General features: G+C 35.5%; 1 protein-coding gene across 2 annotated transcripts in view; it reads left to right on the top strand.

Annotated features, from left to right (window-relative positions):
* MYOM2 (myomesin 2) overlaps window positions 1-16,461 on the top strand; it is a 76,003-nt gene that overhangs the window by 29,652 nt on the left and 29,890 nt on the right. Inside the window, exons 14-21 of one of the 2 annotated variants that reach the window (XM_088052717.1) lie at window positions 663-716; window positions 3,303-3,430; window positions 6,375-6,558; window positions 9,756-9,930; window positions 11,274-11,395; window positions 12,194-12,214; window positions 13,570-13,757; window positions 16,176-16,302. In XM_088052717.1, coding sequence (XP_087908843.1) covers window positions 663-716; window positions 3,303-3,430; window positions 6,375-6,558; window positions 9,756-9,930; window positions 11,274-11,395; window positions 12,194-12,214; window positions 13,570-13,757; window positions 16,176-16,302 — 999 coding nt within the window. The remainder of the gene's footprint in view (window positions 1-662; window positions 717-3,302; window positions 3,431-6,374; window positions 6,559-9,755; window positions 9,931-11,273; window positions 11,396-12,193; window positions 12,215-13,569; window positions 13,758-16,175; window positions 16,303-16,461) is intronic. The other variant, XM_005521939.3, reaches the window with a different exon arrangement.

Raw genomic sequence — 16,461 nt, 5'->3', positions numbered from 1 at the left:
TTGCCCAGTTAACCTAAGGAGTGGAGTTTATTTATTCCTTTGATTGAGTATCTCACTACAGACTGCAAAGCAGCGTTAGGAGAGCTTCTCCATGAACAGAGTAAGCTGACTTGCTCTGGGGAGTAGTTGCATTGATTTAGCCTTGTCCTAAACCCCTGTGCAGATTCTGTATATCATGTACTTGCACACCTTCTGTTTTGTGTCCTCCTTTTAGTCAGAGGGGAATTAAAGTAATTATGAATACCTTAAAGCACTGCCCCAGTGTTGCCTGTGAAATCTGAGCTGAATATGCAGTTTCCTTTACTCATGTTCTATGTATGTGTGTATGCTTTTTGACTAATTTCTATAACAAAAGTACAGTTCATGATACAATTGATTACTAATCTGCCTCAAAATCAAATGTGTGACCATGACTCTTGCCTTTTAGCACATCTTTGAATAGTACTGTCTTATCATACCCTGTTTTCCTATGAAAGTGAATAAAGCAATACATGACTTCAAGGTGACTCTCTCTGGGGAAAGGTTTAATAACAACATTGTAGAAAAAGAGGTATCCAGGCTTTTGAACAGATAATAATTTCACAATATTTGAGCAATAATTTGAAAAATTTGTACATATACTGGACTAGTCTGAGAAGCTAATTGAATATTTTGATTAACAGCTGTCCACGTGGATGAAGGGCGAAAGATTGTGATCAGTAAGGATGACCTTGAAGGTATGTAACATTTCTACAATTTCAGTCCATCTGCTCATACTCCAGGAATTTCGCATCATAATTAGAAACATAACTTGAAAAGCAATCCATCTAGTGATAAACTCTCTATATTAAGAAATAAAGATACATTATGACTTGCAAGATTGAGAGAACACAAGTGAACAGTGAGGTCTAAAAAGATGGAGAACATCACACTCTCAACAGCAAAACTTTTATGATATGTTGACAGCATTTTCTCACCTTTTTGCCTTCACTAGTGCTAAGCTGAGTTAAATGGCTGAACATTTAATTGCCCATTTGATTGGGCATTTGATTGCCCATATTTCCCCTCTTTCTTGCTTTCTGGGAGCTGAGTATAGTTTTCTTATATTGATTTTTGAGTACCTGAGGAAGTTATTGCCATTCTCATAAAAACTTACACAATCCATTTCAATTCTTTAATTACTGTATCTACCTGAATATAGAGGTTATTCTTAAGTTTGATGTTATAGACTAAGTAATGTTTTTCCTCAGGAGAATTGGAGCGATCCCTGACAACTTTTGAGATAAAGCTTGAAATTTTTCTGGTTTTGGTTGTTTCTCTATGGAATGATTTGGGTTTTAGGCTTGAATAATGACCTTCTTTACACTTAAATTGTTAAAATTATTAACTATAATGGCACAAAATTTTTAAAAAAGTGTCTGTCTCTCTCACAAAGGTTATTAACTTGTAACTCCAAAAATAACACAGTCAAAGAGAAATTACCTGAGAACAGATGTAGTTTGAAGGAGAATCAGACATTAAATGTCTTTCCCAGTGAATGGACAGGACAGATGAAGTTTCTCTATTTTTATAATAGTACTCTAAATGAATTGATATGGGTATTATAAGATCACAGGCACACTACAATATCAGATTGTAATTGTCTTGTTTGGCTTCACAGATCATTCTTCTGCTCTCAGGATTGCCTTAGAATTACCAGGTCCAGGAAATGGCCACTTTGGAATAGTCATAAAAATGATATTTGGATTTCTGTCACATGAATGTGCATATTTAATACAGTATGAATATTCAAATCTCACTCTTTTTGTAGATCGCTACTTTCATCAGCAAGATTGGAGACTATTTCTGAAAGAGCAATCTCACAGATCACAAATGGTTTTCCTTTTTAGTGCAGGCTGATGTCTCATTCTGGCAACCATCATGTACCAGCATGTTATATCATTACAAAGTATGAGAGTTTTTTTTTTTGAGAATGAAAGAAAACATGTTGAGATATTTTTACCTGAAATCAGTTGGAAGCCTTTTGTCTTAATGCTGTGAAGGAATATTGTAATTTTCTTGACTATACATCATCAATTTCATCTTAAACTCAGCTGATTCATGTGCCTTTCTGAAAGAAGAAATACAGTTGTGGGAGATCAAATATAGAAAGCATTGTGAGAAATAAATTTTCATTTGATATATCAGTTTTCTTTAAAAAAGGTTTGGTTTTGATCTGGTAAATATATATGATGAAATAATATCAGTGTACATTTTGAGCCCGGTTTGTTCTATGGTTATGTATAATCATTTAAAATATCACTGCCATGATTTAGAGATTATTACTGAAATGCTTTTCTCTTTTTTAAAGGCAAATCTTAAACATTTAGAGGATATATGCTCTTTTCTTAACCTGAGAAATAGAAAAAATTACCTTCAAAGAACAAAGATTTTTTTCTTTTTCTATCACAAGCCATAAAGATAAAATTTTTAGGCGTCTGCTGAATTGCTATTTCTGACCAACCACTGAGTCAAAGCTCCTTCAGGGAGCTGTGCCTGTGTAGAGGTCCATCATGGGTCGATCACAACTCACTCTCCCATCTAGTGCTGTTTTACCCCATGGTAAAGCAGAACCAGCTTTTTCTCATGTTGGGCTCAGTGAGCAGGACCATGAAAGACTGAGCTGAATTCTAACCTGGCCCAGGCTAGGCAGGTTGTCTCTAACACTGCTGGGAATTCTGCAAAAAGAGTGAGGAGAGTGATCAGGCCACACTGTGTGGTGGAGCCATCAGAGGGCTGATGACATATTTTTATGTCTCTGATTCATAGATTTTACAAGTGCTTCAGACTATATAGATGATAATACCATCATGTTATAGGATATACTGCTATTAGGTTTTCCTGCTTTCCTCTTTGTTTTAAAGGTGTTTTTCTGATTGTACTTCCCTTCCAGCTATTTTCTTTATTCTAATTTCTCATAATAACTCTTTAGACTTCTGACTTTGATCAAAAAATATTTGCATATAGTAAGCAGGTTTTTTACTAGCAGATTGAAGTAATTCTAATGTGATCAAAGGAAAAAGTGTGACAAATACGCAGAGTTTCAGGGAGCAAATTTAACCTTTACTGAAAGATTAAGTAAATAGCTGTTAATACTGAAGTTTTATTTATCAAAGTTTAATTGAAGTGATCAGGTGAACTGCACAGATGATATCACAGCCCCTAATAGATGAGCATTGCAGTGCAGGGTGGGAAGGTTGAATCAGAAAGATGATCTGTAGCACAAATGCTGACCCAGGAGTTAACCTGCTTTTTAACGCTTGCTACATTTATTAATCTTACAGGGGATGTTCAGATTCCAGGCCCTCCCACCAATGTACATGCTTCAGAAATCAGCAAAACATATGTTGTACTCAGCTGGGATCCACCTGTTCCCCGTGGCAGGGAGCCACTGACGTATTTCATTGAGAAGGTACTGCACCTTATAGTGGTGTTCTGTTGAAAGGTCCTTCATTGCTGTGTGCAATTACATTCAACCCATTTTCAGAACTGCAGAATGAGCAATAAAACTAACACTTTCTGTGGTCTTGCAGGATTTGAAAGTGGGGTATTAAAGAAGCATGGATAATCAAATGTCTTATTGCAAGTTTTAATGAGCATTGAAATTCAAGGTCCAGAGAAAAGGATTCCCCTATGCTATTTACTTACTGCTGTCTAAATGGGAACAAATTATTATGTAAAGTAGCAGTTAAAAAAAAAAAGAAAAGAAGCATCTATAGTTTTCACAGTCCTACAGGCATGATTGTAAGTTTTCAGTGTCTGTTAAAGGGAAATTTCTGTTTGTCCTGCAGTAGAGCAAGGAATAAACAGTAACTCATAATTTGATCCTTGCTTTTGCAGGCTTATGGCAGCCTCTACTATACACTGACATTTCCAATTTATCCTCTGTAAGGTCAGCAAGGAGGCAGATGCCTGTCTCAGGTTCACTGGTCCCTGGTACTCTTCATGGCTGCCTCTTTGAATTGAAAGGGGACTTCAGTGTTCACAATACAAGAGGTTTGTTCTTCATCCACCTAATTGAATAAAATTTATATAAATCTGTCCCTGAGGTATGTTTCTAAAGTATATTGGATTACATCAACTTGTTACAAAGTTTTCCTGACAGGTAAAATGGGCCTCATACCTGACCTCTAAAACACAGGTCAAGCTATACTTAGTTTTTATGAATTATGCCTCTAGCATATGCACCCTCTTAATCCACAAGCACTAAACCTCTTCATAAAACTGCCACACGTTCAATTTGCACCATGAATATTGTAACAGCCTTTTCTCAGGCCCTTACTATACAAGTTGTTTTCTTCTCACATCTAAAATACTGCACATTCCTCCACAGTTCATTTCCCACCCATCCTGTTGATGTCACTCCTCTTTTTGCAGCCCTCCCAGGTTGTCTTTTCCCTCTCAGACACACAAGAAAACTCTCCACTTCCAAAGGAATCCATAGGCCTTTAATTTTATTCTTCATCCGTTCCTTGCTGGATGTTGAACAAATCGATGTAAAGTGAACACCACTCACTGGTTAAATTTTCCAGCAAGCATGACCATTTCTCCCTCTGCTTATACATTTCATAGAAGTAATGAAAATTTTTGTCAGGATAATTATCTAGTTTTTCCTTCTATGCAATAAAATAGAATGTTTTTCTTGCATTTATTCCCAGTTACACATGTCTTTGCTTATCTATAAATTTCAAGAATATTGCTGTAAGGATTTTGAACCGGCTCTTGTCATGGAAATACCATATTAGGTCCAGAATAAGCAGAAATAGCCCAGATAAAAAGCTCAGAGGTAGATTTCCGTTGAGTGGACACCTACACTTGGTTAGCTGAATTTCATTCTAAGAATGAATTGGAAAATATACATTATCTGCTTTTTACAAATAAATTTATATAGCTCCAGAAACAGTATAGAGCAGTGAAAATGTTGAACAAAAAAGTCTCAAACCCTACACTCACTGAAGGAAAGGGAGAATAAAGACTAAATGGCTACTATTAGAAAAAAGATGTTCATTGTACTAATTAATACCTGAATCTAAAATCTTTGCATGGATAACTAATATATATGAACAGCTTATTTAGTTCATAGGTTAATGTTTGTTCTTTGCTTTCCACTGTCATCTGATAATTTAAAACAGTTTCTAATTATTTTATTTCAAATAAAGAAGATTCAGTCCAGAAGAATAAAAATGTATTTGTAAAGCCTTCAAGAGACACAAAATGGAAATGAGTTTTTTATGTTCTCTGGAAATACTTTTTTAACACATAAATCAAACTGCAGAACAAAATGTGATGCTGATTCTTTGTGAATAGAAGAAATTAATGTTTTTCATGGCACCAAGTAATAGTATACATATAGTAAAATATATGGCAAAATAACATTTATTTCATATTTTACAGCTTTTTGTTATGAGGAAATTTGATGTAATATTTCTTTTTCTGTTGAGAACACTAGGTGGGTTCAGTACCTATGAGAAAGATTTTGATATATGGATTCCAGCTGTTTACATTATTATTATTATTTGTCTATTGTAGGTGTCATTATATACAGGGTATTTTCCAAGCACCAAGGAAACACTGTTCCTCCTCTAAGAAATTCGCAGTCTGTCAGATTTTGTTCTCAGAATATCTGTTCCAAAATTTTATAAACATATAATTTGTATGCACTTATGTGCCAAGGAAATTTTCTTCAATCTGTTTATTAGGCACTTAGGTTTTCCTAAAATTTCTGAAAGATTCCATGACTAATTTTTGGTTAGAGTAAACAGTTTATGTGGGAAATCTAATGGACAGCACACTCGTCTCAGAGTGCTGATTTGCTGGCTCTCCTCCATGTGCAGTTGCGGTGATGATAAACTCAGCTGCTGCACTGAGAATACTCAAAAGTAATTACTTCATTTGATGAATGCTTTTAGGGGACATGACCTTACTCAATAGAATAAATAAAGTTGTGAGTAAAGTAACATTTCCCTCCCTATCTTTCTGCAGAATTTGGATTAGGGCTTGTTTGCTTGACTCCAAACCTTTGGGTGTTCACATGAGTTTTGCAGGACATGAAAAGGATTCTTCTGGGACCAGTCACAGTAGACAGTCACAGACCTAAAAGAAAGCTGGCTGTATGTACAAGTGTGCATGTATTGAAGTCGAGACATACAAGGAGACAGTGAGCTATTCAGACCTTTTTGTAGAGTAATGGAATGCACGAGCTATGAGAATTTGCATATGTTTAAGTCAGGCATTTGAGAGTGATCCTTCTCTCATAGCTCTTAAATAAATTCATGACAAGATGCAATACTCCAATATGTTCATATTTTGACAGTTCACAGAAATGATTCATGGCTTTTTTTTGTTGTTTTTTGTAGTCCATGGTTGGCAGTGGAAGCTGGCAAAGAGTCAATGCACAGGTTGCAGTAAAATCTCCTCGCTATGCAGTGTTTGACCTTGCAGAAGGAAAACCATATGTTTTCCGAGTGTTGTCAGCAAACAAAAATGGTATCAGTGATCCATCCGAAATCACAGAACCTATTCAACCACAAGATACTATTGGTAAGGTATTAATTGTAAGACATTAATATTAAAAACAATAGGTATTTTACACAATAAATAGACAACTCTCATTAGAATAGTATAACTACAAAATAGTACTCTATTTGTGTTCAGTTCTGTGAAGGGTTTAAAAAAGACCAAGATGCTAAATTTTAGAGACTTTCCAGAATTTTCCTAGTGATCACACACCTCACTACTGAAAACAATAATCAGTATAAATTATTTTTAGTTATTCACTCTTCAGTGTTCTATTAAAGTGACATCAAAAAATAGGTTAATCACTAACTTTGATAATTATATTTTCTAGCTCAGGTAATTATATGCTACCTAATTCCCTACAGTTTCAGCTAGATAAGGTAGCCTTTCATTTCTTTCTTAGTATTCTGAGTTGCAAATTACTGCTTCTGCACTGTTCCTGTGTCATACAGATGAGTAGACTCCAGGGAAAGGGGAAGATACAACTACATATTCAGTGGTGATTTTCCAGATGAAAATGAAGTGTTTATCTTGGGGTCACATTCAAAAACACAAATGAAAATTTAGGGAGTAGTTATTAATCTTGTTTTTGAAATATTTATTTCCTTTTTGCAGTTTTGCACAAACCACACATAACAGCTAGATATTTTGATAATTGTCACCTTAAGTGCACATATGTCACCAGTACACTTTCTAGTAATACACAAAATATATATCTTTTATATGATATACCATAGTTAAAAAATATAATCCATACTTTCAGCTTGATCTGTAACTACATGATAAATAAAAGCATCTTTTGCTTTCATATATTCTTGATTTGATGTCTCATTAATGCATATAAATTATTTAAAGCATTCAATATTCCCCAAGGTAGGCAAGAAAAATACTGCATTTAGTATTGCACTTAGTACAGAAAATAAGCTATCCCTTAGGGGTTAACACAACACCTTCTGCATAACTCACAGCTTTAAATAAAACACAAAGCAGAAGAATTTATTTTAAAGAGAAACTTCAGCAGTATTTTCATACACAGAGTTTGCCACCTGAGCTAAAATCTATCAGAAACACATTTTTTTTGTTGTCTGCACTTAGTGTCATTTGATATTCTTAAGGAGGACTGAGACACCTTCATGGGGACTGCAATCATTACACAGAAATTATGGGTACCTTATGAGCAGAAACTAAAAAATAGTTGGGGTATCCTAGGCCATCCTAAATGACACTTAACATGATACAATTTAATTAAGTGGTAAAAGAGTATTCAGTTTGAGATTAAAACCTAAATAGAGGTGTTTCCATGTAGGTATGTGCATGTGCAGTAGATACCTCTGCTCTGACTGTGGCAATTGGAGCCTGGAAGATAAGTTGGCTGATGCTGTCACAAGTTGCCCCATGTTAACCAGCTGAACAGTGTCTGTTTTGGGGTGAGATGAATAGTTTTCAGGACCCTACTGATCTCTGATGGAAGGCTCAGTTTAACTGGCCAAAGAGACATCCTTTTCAAATGCTTTCAGTTTGCCATTTCAGAGGACTGTAGGTACTATCTCCCGAGTCATATCTGACAACTCCATGAAGAAATGACAAATGGTCCAAAATGGCCCTAAATTAAATTATTTGTGTAACTGAGTGAAGGCCTAGCCCTTTGACTATAGCAGCAGATCAAGAATATGTGGTTGTAGACATACAAGAAAGCCTAAATGTAGGTACATTTATCAGACTGAATCATTTGATCTTACAAATTTATTGCATAAAGTATAGTAGTGTGTAAGTATTAATTTTTATTTTAATATTGAAAGACTAAGTGGACAACATGCTGCCTTTTGTTTCATGCTGCTTGCAGCTCTCTGCAATATCAATCTGAGGAAACTAAAATATCTTCAAAAGGCGAGTACTGGGTGCCTCTCTTAACCTGTCATGTTAGGCTGAGACATCGCTTTAGTTTCTTATATTATGAAAGCTCAGATATTTTATAGTGTACAGACCATGTGCTGTTTTTTTTCCATTTGGATCTCAATATTTCTGGTTCTATTTATGCACATTCATCTGTTTAGATTGATGCAAACCAACAACGAACTTTCTTTGCATGTAAACTAAACTGCATACCACGGTACATTGGGAGAACTGTAGTCAACAGATTGAAGAAAGTTTTATCCTCATTTTCTTGGTGGTGTTGAGGTCGGTCCTGAAATATTATTTCCTAGTTCTGGCTTCCTTAGTTAAGAGGGATGGTTGTAAAGTGGAGAGGTCCTCTGTATGGCAACCAAGATGACCAGGGGTTAGAGATTGTGACCTATGAAGAGAGGTGTTTATTTAGATTGAAAACTTACAAAGATGATGATGTCAAACTTTCCAGCATTGTCAAATGACAAATAGAGGCAAGAGGCAAAAATTGTAGCTTATGAAGTTCATTCTGGACATACTCTTTTAATGAGAAATGTGCAAGAGTGCAGTACTGGAAAAGTTTTGCAGCTAAGCTGTGAAATCTTCATTGTCAGAACATTTCAAGATTTGTACAAATCCGTGACTGACACTCTAGTTTGGTGTTGGTGATGATCTCACCCCCAGTGATAGGGTGGATGGACTAGATGATCCCCAGAGTTGATCCCTTCCAACCAGTGTTCCTGTGCTTCTATGACATTCATCTAGCTACTTTTAGATAAACTTTTGGCATGCTTAAAATTGTCCTGAAAATCTCATATTTTTGGAATTGAGGCTGTCATTAGTTAACTGTAAGACAGTATTTTTTAATCCTCATGATATTATATCTCTATAGTTTATGTGCATTTCTTACTGAAATGCTGCAAGTAATGCTGCAGGGACATAAGCTATACATCAGTCTCTTATTTGAGAAATAAATGTGAGAGTGAATATTTTCATATCAGTATGCTCTTATCCACACTCATATTTGAAAATATGTATTCCTATAATTGACTATCATAAAACCTATATAAAACCATATAGGTAAGGAACCTCACAGCTTAGAGAATTCTGAGAAAAAAAGAGAAAAAAATATATTTATATACAGATATATATAAATATCCAGAGTTAGAGTGAAAGAAATATATTAAAACACATATAATATAACAATATCAATATGGTAGGAGTAGTCATAACTGTAGTGATTAAATATGATCAAGTTTTACAGTGTTTCATCTAGTTCAAATTACTTTTATTTTTATGTATTTTCTAATAGTATATGTTGTATCTCTTTTTCTTAGTTTTGCCATCTGCACCTGGTCAGGTGGTGGCCACAAGGAATACAAAAACATCAGTTGTAGTTCAGTGGGATAAACCAAAACATGAAGAGGATTTATATGGCTACTACATTGACTATTCTGTGGTGGGATCAAATCGCTGGGAACCCAGTAACCATAAACCTATTAAATATAACAGGTATTGATAATACTTCTGTATTTTTGGGAAGTTTGAAAACTGTACGATATTTTTAAGATATTTTATGTGCTAAGCCATAGGGTATTATAACCCTAGAAGAAGAATGTTAAGTGACTGTGAAGAAAACCAGTCTGCAGACTCTCAGAGCCAAGATTTCCAAATTGCAGGGAAATTCTCCTCACAGTTTTTTTTTTTTTCTCTGAGGAGAAGCATATTTTTTTCTATTCCATGACTTTGAGTTTTAAAAGCAGATTCTAGAGACATGATTCTGAGTGTCTTGGACATGAGTAAGTGCAAAATATGCCCTTTTTAAGTATGAATTATGTTGTGGGGTAAAGAGATCTGATGAGGAATAGTATGAGGAAGGAGAGGGAATTATAAAGCTTTATCATAGTCCGTGAGTAACAGAGCAAAAGGTCAGGCCATTTCTGCTATAAATATGGTGGCAAAAGTCAGCTTTGTCAGCTGACACTATTGTGCAGGAAAGCCAAGTGTCCCATTCCAGGAATATCAGAGCTCCCTGATCTGTTACATCTCTTCATAAAGGACAGTAGACCCTGTTTCTATGTCCCTTGTCATGACACTAGCACTGTTTGAATTTCTGATGATTTCTTACTCCTTCCTGAAGATATCAAACTTCATTATGGCATTCTTCAAGAAATTTCCTCTGTAAAAATCATACTTATTTTTTATTGGAATCAATCACCAGATGCAAAGTTTAGATTTGTTGTTTGTATTTTCTATAACAAGCATGTAATTTTGTTTAGTGTATTATGTCAGTCATTAACTGAGTGACTTTGTGTTCTGATGAGTTCTTTTTTCAAGTAGTCAAGAAATTAAATCAAAGAAAAAGTAGAGACTAATTCTTGGTCAAAGTTGGTTGGGAAACCACAGAAACTAAGAAGAAGCATTTCATTTCTTCATACGTGAACATATTTTACAATAGAAGAGCCCTGAGTATTTTATTTAGTACAGTAATTACCTAGAACTTCAGATCAAAATTGAAAACTATTTTTGACAATGACTATAAAACTACAGTGAAAAATATGGTTCCTTCCCAGAATAGATTAGAATTTAGCAAACCTAAATTCAGCGAAGATATATTGTATGTTATCTGCTTCTCCTGCTAGATCAGTACTAACAAACTAATGGGTACTGTGATTTTTGCTACAGCATCCCATCCAGTTATAATGTACTAAATCATGCCATTATATTGAAGTTTCCCTTTCGGAAATATTTTCCTTTGTGAAGCACTCATTAAGTTGAGCTTTTTAATTGATACAATAATTTCATGTTACTTGTATAATACATCCTAATATGCGATGCTATTTTTTTTAACCCAGGTTTGTTGTTCATGGTTTGGAGACTGGAGAGCAATATGTCTTCCGTGTGAAAGCTGCAAATGCTGTAGGACTGAGTGAAAACTCGCAGGAGTCGGAGGCTGTGACAGTGCAGGCAGCCCTTAGTAAGTGTGATTCTGTGCAACTCAGCTTCTTGTTTCCTGAATGAGTGACATGTTTTCAGCAGTCATCTCCTTTGGCCTGATTTACTCTAACTGTATACCTTGCAGCCATCATGCACATCTGTTTAATGTCTATTCTCTGACATGTGGCTATTCTGGAGAAAAGGCATTGTTTTATAAAAAAAGTTTTTTATACTGACTGTTAGAAATATTGGGTAAGATGCACTTTAGGGACCAGGTTGCCTTTTGCTCCTAAGCTGTATCAAAGAAATCTAAGTACTGATTAAGTTAGACAATTAGTTTCTGAGTGACTTGGAGTGGTATGAAGCATTTTAGCATGGAATCTGCTCCATTTAGAAGAGTTTCAGAGTAAGAGTTTAGAAGAGTAAGCTTTATTACTGTGAAGAAGTAATAGAAAACAAAATCCCCTCTGTTTACTCCAGGTTGGAGCACAATTTAGCTCCTCTGTTGTCCTAAAAACAAAATTTCTGTGTAAGATCAGTTGTGCAACATTCAGTGGGAATGGTACATGTTGACTGAAAGGTTGAATAAGTATTTACAACAAAGAGTACGTAGATCTGGGCTAACATGGTCCTATTTGAACTAAGGAACAGAATCAGCTCCATACTGAAAAATATTAAATAGGACGCATTTTCCTCAGGAGAGTGCCCTCCACCTATTGGAAAAGACCAGTAAACATACTTGTGAGAAATAATCCTCTAAAAGATTTATAATTCAGGATAGTCAATAGAAAGTAAATTTGTATGTTACTGACAAAGTTACTCTATTTGACATTTTTAGGAGGAAGTGTGTCTCATATGGGTAGGTGGTGCATGGACACTTGCACATCTATCCTCACAATGCTGTGAATGCACTTGCACTTGTTTGTCACTGTGTGCTTTGGAGATGAGGGTTGCATGGGGTATATCACCAAACACAGAGCACGTGGACCTTACATACACTTGTGGGATGTATGGGTGGCTTTTATCCATTTTTGTAGCCTTTACCTGAATTTAGTAGGACTATTTATAGATGACTTAACATTAACATCTTTCTGTAGTATTATTTTAAGACTCTTGACAGGAGTTTGCTATGGTCATTCTTATTCACCAAGAAGTGGCAGTAAGCACAAAGGCCACATTTTGCGACCTCTGAGTATAGCACCATATCTGAAAAAAAATAAAAAATAAAGAAGTATGAAAGGGCAGTTCTGCTGATTACTTCTGCTTTCATAATGATCACTAGTACAGCTACAAGATCAGCAAAGGCCTTTGCTAATGTATTCTCTTCTGAATGAGCTAAGTTACATTCTCTCAAGTTATACTGGCAATTGAACTGAAAGTATCAGATCAGCTTTAGGGCCAGGTGTTTAGCTGTACTGTTTGAAGCACCCCAAGTGTATACCCAAAGGGGTATCTTTGGGCAGACTTTTATGTATGGATGACAATTGCAAAACTTCTTGCTACAAGGGGTGCTTGCCAGTAGGAGGGGATTAAAAAGCTCAGAAAAAGGGTTTTCTTCATCCTAGGGAAGGTGCCTTGGTGACATTTCTGCTTCTGCTATAGGAGGGAGCAAACCCACACAAGTAACCTCATGAAGGACATTACTTTTCTGCCTCATAGGTTAAGTTACTGAAAGTCTAAGTATCTGCTATTCTTTCTAGGGCAAACAGCAGTCACAGTCTGAATAAAGCATATACTATCAGGATCGTACAGGAAATCTGTGGTGGCCATAGACCAGTCGGTCATATGACTTACTTTCATGCAAGTTTATCATCTTTGTTCTTTTTTTATTGGATGATTTTTGCTGTATTCCAGAAGTATTTGAGAAGCTTATTTTTTTCTTACTAGGAAGAGATCTTCTGACCCATTTAAATCTTTTAGCATAATTTTTGGTCTGGAGACACTGGCATTACTATTTCTCTGCAAAGTTCATCTATTTTTCCTTGCTGCCTTCTGAGAGGGAAAAACATTAGGCAGATATTTTAAAACCCTCCTTGTTTATATCTGGTGATAAAATGAATGTTGGTTAGCAAATTTACAACTACATTGCAATCATTATGCAGCTGAGAGCAGTATGCTGCAGAAAACAGAAGCAATGTCAAAAATGCTAAGCAACTTCTATACTGCAGTGTTTTAGCCTCTGTCCTAACTCTCAGGTTGTTTATTTCCTTGTAGCTTGTCCTTCATATCCTCATGGTATCACTCTTCTGAACTGTGATGGGCATTCAATGACCCTTGGCTGGAAGGCACCAACATACAGTGGAGGTTCACCAATCCTTGGTTATTATATGGATAAACGGGAAGCTAACCATCAAAACTGGCATGAAGTCAATTCCTCCCTTATTACCAGGACGATTTATACGGTTAGTATTTTTTGATCATTATATTTTTGGAGGTGATTTGAATTTTTTCTTTGGATTTTTTTAAACGGAGAAATTTTTTAAATACTTACTTCAACAAAACTAGGCACTTCCATTCAGAATGCAACAAGGTTAAACTTGGGCTGAAGAATTAGTGCCATCCCCTACTATGAAATTCTAATACAAATAAGGCCATCCAGATAAGAAATTTTTTTGAGCAAAAAGTGTGAAACGCATTTTTCGGAAGGAACAAGATGAGCTATAGGGTGTTCCACAAGCCATTTTTATTAATGATCACTGTATGCATCACCACTATAACAACATACAGACAAAGGATAGAAGAATTTAGCAGGACAGGTAACTGCTCTCTGTAGAACTGGGGACTTATAAATGAAATGGAGATGGGTTGAAAAAAAAAAAATATAACTGTCCCTGCTCTTACTTTCAAAATCTGCCTTCAGCTGAAAAAGCATGTATATTAATGAATTCAGCCTTATGTCCTGTCACCTCCTTTACAGAGTACCAGTTTTGAAATAAATTGCTTCTGGTTGCACTTGCAATATATTAAATGTTTCTTAAAATAGGAAAATTTGAATGTGAACTTCCATGAAGAAATGTTAGGGAGGTAGGCTATAGCAAATAATCAGTGTGATGCTTTTAAAATTAAGTTAATCAGATTTTATTCACAAATACTTAAAATTATATTTCTGCAAATTTCCTGTAAACCTTAGGACAGAAGTAAGTCTTGCAGGTATTTGACACTGAAGTAGAAGATAATGATGAGCTGAGGAAGAAAGTTTCATGCATAGATAGCAGGCAGCAATACTCAGGTGCATGTGTGCTTGTGACTGATTCTAAGACTGGCATCTCTGATGTAGCAGATGGAGCATGGATGGTGAGAAATAAAAAAGGGCAGGTTGGATAGGCATGAAAAGGCAATACTAAACAATGCTTTCCATTTTTATTTCTATTATTTTTATTTGTAATGCATTTGTAAACAAATGAGTAATGTAAATTAGGGGCCACCATTGAGAATTTAGATATTTAAGTGTCAGTCCTGCCAATAACTGTATTTGTGCCTAAAGGTGCATCTTCATACATTAGTTTGAATGACTAGAATGTGAAATACTGATGGGAAATAAAACCAAGACAGCTTTTAGTAGCACAGAATATTTTATGACATACTGCAAACAGACAATGCCCTGAGATATTCAGTGCAGCACTGGGAAATCACTAAAGATCTAACCTTCTCTTATTAAATAATTCTATGGAATTTCTCTTAATAATCTGGATTTCTTATAGGCTGATCTGTTATTCTGTCTTGTGGGTCACACTATATAACTCCTTGTCTTCAGTAAATTATTTTAGTGCCTGACTTTCCTGTGTTACCTTGTTTGCTTTGATCTTATATTTGAAGCTACCCCATATATTTGTTACCATAATGTTTTTTATCTTTAAAATTATCACACCAAAATCCTTTTTTATCTCACGTTTTGAAAGATAACTCATGAAAATCTAAAACTGTTTGGTATCTCCACTAGAAGTACTGCTCTCAGCTGTCTCTCTTGAAACCTAAGATTAAAATATAATTGTGGGAAAATTATTCAAGGAATCAGGTGTCTAAGACTTGTTTGTATTTAGGTGCTCTGGAAGAGGCAGGATGGATAAGGGCTGCTGCCATGAGGCATTCTGGGTGTCAAGACATTCATGCATTTTAGTCCTCTATTTTGATCTCAAAATCTGAGATGCTGGTGTGGGGATGGGCTCAATCAATAAGTCAGGGATCATTTACCTGGGATGTTTGCAGAGGAACATTATGGATTCCTCTCATCCCATTACCAGTGCTTACTTTCTCACTTTGTAATGGTAGGCAACATTAAGAGAAAGATTCATACAAGACACGAAATACTACTTAAAGTCTCTTTCCTGGAGACACGTGTCAGTAGGTTGTGGAACAAATTGGATTGTTTTTTCTTTTAGTTTCCTATAATTACCTTTTCTTCCTAGGTCGGTCCATTGTGACCTTTTTAACCAAAACAGAATTTGAACTCTTGCTTAAGTGAATGGCTTATGAACAGCCACTCACATGCAATGCAAGAAGGTATTTCATTTTAGAATACTCACCCATAGTATCTGCTAGTGGTCATTCATTGATTGAGCTCCTTGAACCTTTGTTCTAAACTTAACAACTTTTCATGCCAATATATGAGTGATGTTACTCCTAGGATTATGTGACTGAAACATGGACATATAATATAAAACTCTGAAGTGCATTTGGTTTAAGAGTAAAATCTTCAAATTAGACCCTTCAGTACAGCAGTAAGGCCTGGTAATTAATTAACTAATGTTTATGTTCAATTATTAATTTAATATAAATAATGGCTTTTGATATATTGAATTGTTTTCTCAAATGAAAAAAAGGTAGAGGATTTGACTGAAGATGCCTTCTATGAATTTAAAGTTGCTGCTGCAAATCTGGTTGGAATAGGTCAACCTTCAGATCCCAGTGAGCATTTTAAGTGTAAAGCCTGGACTATGCCAGAACCTGGTAAGTCTATTAGTTCTTCATGAACCTCAAAGTCCTTAAAACACAGCCACAGAATTTCAGCCAAATTCTGCAGGATGTCTTTTGCTTAATGTCTTCCATGGTACATATTGAGATTGCCCTTGCTTCTGAGATCTGTTAAAAGTTATCTCCACACCTCCA

This window comes from Pseudopodoces humilis, chromosome 3, assembly GCF_049639895.1.
Source record: "Pseudopodoces humilis isolate 2021_Gansu_Grassland_sample_001 chromosome 3, ASM4963989v1, whole genome shotgun sequence".
Lineage (NCBI taxonomy): Eukaryota > Metazoa > Chordata > Aves > Passeriformes > Paridae > Pseudopodoces > Pseudopodoces humilis.
This window is presented reverse-complemented; position numbering and strand designations above follow the sequence as displayed.